The sequence below is a fragment of the Syngnathoides biaculeatus genome, chromosome 4 (genome assembly GCF_019802595.1).
Source record: "Syngnathoides biaculeatus isolate LvHL_M chromosome 4, ASM1980259v1, whole genome shotgun sequence".
Taxonomy (NCBI): Eukaryota; Metazoa; Chordata; class Actinopteri; order Syngnathiformes; family Syngnathidae; genus Syngnathoides; species Syngnathoides biaculeatus.
The window spans coordinates 389,847-396,453 of record NC_084643.1 but is presented as its reverse complement, the minus strand read 5'-3'; the positions used below and the strand labels follow the sequence as shown (position 1 = coordinate 396,453).

Genomic DNA, 6,607 nt, shown 5'->3' with positions numbered 1-6,607 from the left:
AAGCTAATATGTGTTCATATACGTGGCGTTTGTTCTTATTTTTCAATTTTTTGCTATCAGTATTAGGTCGCTTTTATCGCCGTAACTACGTGATTCTACCAAATCTAGTTAAATGGTAATTTGCACATGGACATTTTACGAAACGCTGCTTGCTAATGTATCCTTTTTAATAGGAGGGGCGTGTACATTTTTATTTTACTTTAAAGTCACACAGGTGCAGGTGAAAGACTACAGAAAAAAATCCATTATTGCATGATAATGAATTTGAATTTGTGAATTTATGAGTGATACAGTACCTGTTTCAATCTGTAAAGGTTTACAATTTTTCACGTTTCAATTGTAATACCTCTGTACTAACAAGAAAAAATAAATACAAGACATCCAGTGTCGACAAGTTTATCTATTTATTTATTTATTTTTTATTGTTTTGCCTCGGTTGTTATAAGACAATGTTATAAATTGAGGGGAAAAATACATTTATGTAAAAACAACAAGCTCTAAATTACACCTACAGTTTGTGTATTAGGGAAGTCAAAGAAGTCAAGGCATGTCAGCAACCTTTTGATATTCCGACCAAACCGCTCTCGTGCTGTGTGGAATTTCATTTTTTTTTTTTTTTAACACAGATTAGTAATATCAGCAGCATTTACCCCAAGCAAACCGCGGGTCACTGTCCCAGTAGAATTTAGAAAAGAAAAAAAACTATTTGCAGCAACAAACTGGAATAAATTGAGTGCCGCCGGAGCACACAAATCTGTCACGTTAAAAACAGGATAAATATGCAAACATTGGAATCATGGCACCCGTGAGAAGGTCAAAAGAAAAAGCATACAAAAATTAAAGCTGAAGTCAGGCGAGAAATGCTCAGAGCGAAACGTTAACCCTTGACAGAAAGGGAAGGCCGATCATCGCAAACAATAAACATTGTTTAATCCACTGTACGTTCTCCAGGTCTACGTACTCTCTTCAAAGACATTATTTAACGATATGGGTGTCCATTATTCCAGTCTTCTTTTTGTCAGAGGGGTTCCCCATAAATCTGATGTTTTAGAGGCAATGGACCTTTCCGACCTGTCAATCACCGGTACAATAATAGCCAATCAGATAGCCGCAATGTCTTAACCCCTGCCTTGACACGCCCATCTCGCCGTATTGCTCCACAAGTAATGCTGGTTGTCAGTAGCGGGCGCTTGGAAAAGTTCATGTTACTAACAAAATGTTTCTCAGATGCGCTTGGGGAATGTGCAATTCTGATGAAAGGTATCCTGCTAGAGTGACTCATTTTCCAAAGCCTAAAACAACAGTTGACGAAGTGTCTACGATGGATTATGGCACAGGTGTCAAAGTCAAGGCCCGGGGGCCCACTTCTGGCCCGCCACATGATTTTATGTGGTCCGTGAAGGCAAATCGTGTGTATCAACGTCTACGATTTTTGTTAAAATTTGCACTAAAATTTCAAATTGTTGTATCATAAATTATGATATTGCGATATTATAAGCACTTTTGTTTTACCAAAGTTGAACAATGATTTAAAAACCCATTATACTTGTTTTCTGATTCCAAAATGAGTTCCCAAATTTTTTGTGTAAATATGATGAGGCGACTAAACATTTTTCTGGTTTTAGAGTCATAACGGCAACTCTGAGGGAAACCGTAACGCCAATGTGGCCCGTGACAAAAATGAGTTTGACACCCCCTGGATTACGGCTTGCGGAAGAGCGCACGTACAACTAAATGTGGACAATATCAACAAACAAGGCTGGATGTTCGAAGGGAAGTAAGTTTCTTTCGGCTTGTCCAGTTAGGGGTCACCACAGCGTGATATCTCAGATGAACCCGGCTTTACATGCGCAGTACGATTCCACTATTTTATCCTGTTGGATTTCAATATGAAGTTTGCAAGGCATCAAACTTTTTTTTTTTTGCATCAATCGCCAACGTCTCGCCGTAACTCTGACATTGCGTCCCGCTCCGTCCAAAATCTTAATTTCGGGTACATATCCTTGCGTTAAATAGTTGAGACCTCTCTGTAGAACTCTCTTGGACAAGTCTGACGCTTATGGCAAAAAAAAAAAAAAAAACGTACCTCAATATTATCTGGAATACGCGAGAGAGAATTGACTTCAAACATGTTCTGTTCAGTCGCCATTTCGAAAGCTTGTGGGACATGGCTGAAGGGGCGGAGCTTAAGATCACCATCGGAAAGGTCCATCGACTTCTGACTAAATGTGTAATTCCCAATTTTTGTAGAAATGGGAAGGTCCTGTAAATAGTTACCCTGGTTAGTTCGTCGGGACAGTCTACCAATGCTAGAAAATGTTACCCGGTGTTTTTCATAAAAGAAATGAAACCCCCTTTTTCTGTGATTTTGACGCAACAAACGTGAAACGTGACGCTAACTCCCGTGTCTCCGGGTCAACTCTCCCAGTGGAAATGCTAATTTATGACCGTCTTTCAAATACGCCGTACAGATAAACTTCATTCTCGCTCGACTTTATTTTACAGTATCGTCTTATCACAAAATAGTCACGCAAACGGACTAGACGGAACATACGGCGCATCTAGCCTTTAAAATCTATATTCCTACCGACGATTACAACAACAAAAAAATACTGTTTTTCAAAGCTCGTCACTCGATGTGTAGTCCATTAAAGGCAGAAGACCGAGGGTACCTTCGATAGCTGATCAGAGATCGTTGAACAAACACGGCGGACGACACGTCGGAAACGGAAGCGAGCGCGGAGCAAAGGCCTCTGCGGCTTCCGATGGCCGCCAAACGGGAACCAGCCCCGTTTTCTTTTCTACAACTCCGAAGCCGCCGACAATGGAGGCGCAAGGCTCGCGATGGGAGAAACTAGAACGCGACGACGAGGAGGCCCGAAGAGCAAGCGGATCTACGTTTTTGTGTTAGTACCGAACAGCGGACGCCGTCACTTGGAAGCGGTCGGCTAGGAAGCGCTGTGATGCACCAATGGGGAAAAAAAAGTGTACATTTATTTCTTATCAACAGGAACACAAAAGATTAGGTCTAGCAACTCCACTTCATGCGCAGCGAATTGTGCTAATTCACTGCTGAGATGCTTGATCCCGATGAATTGCAACAGAATATCGTCGGCCAGGTACAATTGCGACCTACAACGACAGCGCTTCCGCACATTGGAAGCGCACCTGCACTTCATAGCGATATGAGAATTTAGAGGGAAATTGTACCAAAATGTGTATGACATTCAAACTGGCCTGTTTCCCATTTGGTGTGCAGATGCAGAGACCCATGCCGAACAATCGCAGTGCTGAATGGGAGCCATTTCGACACAAGTGGCTGTCATTAAAAATAAGTAAAAATTAAAAAATACCGTAGTTCCCAGCCTATAAGCTGCAACTTTTTTCACACGCTTTCAACCCTGCGGAATATGCGGTAATGCGGCTAATTTGTCCACATTTTCCTAACGGCCGCGAGGGGGCACTCGAGCTGAATAGGTAAGAGTGAGACCAGTGGAATATAAGTGCCGAGGAAGTGACTTTTACCGGTCCGGCCCCGTTTCCGCTGCGCTACCGTGTTACTGCCGTGTCTCAGTGATTTTTACCAGTATGTTTTTTTTAACCCGCCCTGTTAACGCAGCGCTAGTGTTAACGTTAGCGTGGCGGCGCTAGCGTTAAACTCTTTCTGTGTATTATCTTTCTTTGTAAATATCTCGTGTTTCAATGTGGGCACTAGTGGCTTTTACACAGCTGCAGTGTATGTATGTACCAAATGGTATTTCCTTTACAAATGTACTGGTAAATGTACTGTGAGGCTTATAACCAGGTGCGCGTCCAGGCCGGGAATTACGGTACCATTGCTCCAGGGAAGTCAAAATAGACCATGTTTTCTTTACTTTCCTACTAAATATTTTCGAGGACGGCCTCAATTGAGTCTAATCTCTAAATGATAACATGCTTAAATGCATAATTCCCATAAAGTCTCGCAGTGTTTGCAAGACGAACAAAATATTCTGTAAACTGGAAAAAGGTCGACAACCGCTGACATTTTCAATGTTTCCCCCATCCTTGTTGTTAATCCATATTTATTTTCACAGAGGTTAACATTTTTCATTTCCCTCTGTGTGCTATTTTTTCATGAAAGAATGTGAGAAAAGCATTTTTTTTTGTTACAGCTAAAACAGACTGGCTTTATCCTCAAGCCATTGAAATAATGACTGGAAGTACAGTAATAAATATAACCGGTGATATACCGTAATTTCCGGCCGCGACTTTTTTCCACACGCTTTCAACTTTGCGGTTTATGCGGTGATGCGGGTAATTTGTGCATTTTTTCTAACGGCCACAAGGGGCCACTCCGGCGAAAAAGGTAAGAGTGAGACCGGTGCAATATATGTGCTGAGGAAGTGACTTTTCCCGGCCCTGTTAGCGCTGCGCTAGCGTGTTACTGGCGTGTCTCAGTGATATTTACCGTTAAGTTTTATTTTAACCGGCTCTGTTAGCGTTATCGCAGCGCTAGCTTTAGCGGGGGGCTTACGTTAGCACTAGCATTAGCGCTAGCGTTAAACTCCATGTATAGTCTTTCTTTGTAAATATCTCGTGTTTCACTTGCGCCTTTTACACAACTGCGGCGTATTATGTACCAAATGGTATTTCCTTTACAAATGTACTCGGTGAGGCTTGTAAACAAGGTGCGCTCTGTAGGCCGGGAATTACGGTACTTCACTGTGAAAATGTACTTCTTGACTTATTTATATAGTACAGTACTTCCTGTATAATAACTCAAATTGAAAACAATGACTCAGAAAATCTGATTAAAACCCTTTTGTGCGCCGTCGGCTCACAGCAAAAATCTCTTGATGCGGGTAAATTAGATTTGCCCTAACTGGAACAACCTCATTATTCATATACAGAAATAGAGAAAGTCATTTTGGGATTATAAATGATACCTGCTGTAACTCACTTGAAGACTGACAGTGACTTTTTATAAATCTCGTTGCTAATTCCGTGTGGGCAACTACTTGAATCTACACTGAAAATTCCGTCGTCCGAGCACCTCGTTGGGCGTGGCCTTACGCCTGCAACGGGATCGGCGCAGCGGGACGTCGAACATCCCGTCGCACTTCCATCTGTAAAGCAGCGGGCGTGTACATTTGGAGGTACGAAGTGTTGCAAGAGTTTGTGTGTCACATTCACCGTCTCCTCGCAATGCTCGTAAGCCTGCCGGGCCATCGCAGCGCCGAAGGAGCCGAGCCAGAGCCGGCTCCCGTGTCTCCTGAGGTCCTGATGCGGGGGGCGGGGGTTGGAAACCGTCCTGCGTTAGAATATATTGGGACACGCGGTCCAGTCCTGTCTCTCCTTGGCCTCCCAGTAGCCGCCTTTGTACACAAAGTTTGTCTCCCCGGTGACCGAGTCTCTCCTTTGCTGGAACCACAGCGGCCGGTACCCTTCGTATTCGCGACCTGCCGAAAGGAAAACAGCCACTGTCATCGAGCCACACTTGCAAGCCCCCCCCCCCCCCCAAACCCCCACATGATGTTCACGAGAAGCAAAATCAGTCGCTGTGCGCTGCATTTGGGATCGCTCCAAATGTGAACCAGCTTCATGTTGCGGCGAAGAGTTTAAATGGAATTAACGTGTGCAAAGAAGAGAACTCAGGTAGTACAGAAGTGGACGGCTTGAATAAAAGATAACGCTGTCGCAGAAAAATCCTACAGCTCTCTTCAAGGCAAAAAAATAATTCAATAAACGTGGCTTTAAACAAAAAATTAAGCTAACTTGTTCACACACAGCTGACGACAGCATACAGTGTAGATTCAAATGTGTTCTTGTTTTCCTTCCGCCTTGTCCCGTTAGGGGTCGCCACAGCGTATCATCTTTTTCCATCTCAGCCTATCTCGTGCATCCTCCTCTCTTAACACCCACAGTCCTCATGTCCTCCCTCACAACATCCATCAACCTTTTCTTTGGTCTTCCTCTCACTCTCTTCCTTGGCAGTTCCATCCTCAGCACCCTTCTATCAATATACTCCCTCTCTCGCCTCTGGACATGTCCAAACCATCGACGTCTGCTCTCTCGAACCTTGTCTCCAAAACATCCAACTTTGGCAGTCCCTCTAATGAGCTCATTTCTAATCTTATCCAACCTGCTCGCTCCGAGTGAGAACCTCAACATCTTCATTTCTGCTACCTCATGTTCTGCTTCCTGTTGTTTCTTCAGTGCCACCATCTCTAAACCGTACATCATGGCCGGCCTCACCACTGTCTTATAAATTTTGCCCTTCATCCTAGCGGAGACTCTTCTGTCACGTAACACACCAGACACCTTCCGCCAGATGTTCCAACCTGCTTGGACCCGTTTCTTCACTTCCTGACCACATTCACCATTGCTCTGTATTGTTGACCCCAAGTATTTGAAGTCGCCCACCCTCCCTATCTCTTATCTACCTATATCTACTGCAAACAGGAAGGGGCTTGGCGTGGATCCCTGATGCAGTCCCACCTCCACCTTAAATTTTTCTGACACATCTCACCACTGTTTTATAAACTTTGCCCTTCATCCTAGCAGAGACTCTTCTGTCACATAGAACACCAGACACCTTCCCCCAACTGTTCCACCCCGCTTAGAC

The 6,607-nt window shown here is 43.9% G+C and overlaps 1 protein-coding gene across 4 annotated transcripts in view; it reads right to left on the bottom strand.

Moving 5' to 3' along the window:
- Positions 1-387: 387 nt before the first annotated feature.
- The window catches only part of osbp2b (oxysterol binding protein 2b), a 57,804-nt gene continuing 51,584 nt past the window's right edge, over positions 388-6,607 (bottom strand). For all 4 annotated transcript variants that reach the window (XM_061816743.1, XM_061816744.1, XM_061816747.1 and 1 more), the window contains exon 14: positions 388-5,441. In XM_061816743.1, the coding sequence (XP_061672727.1) occupies positions 5,299-5,441 (143 nt within the window). In that variant the 3' untranslated portion in view covers positions 388-5,298. The remainder of the gene's footprint in view (positions 5,442-6,607) is intronic.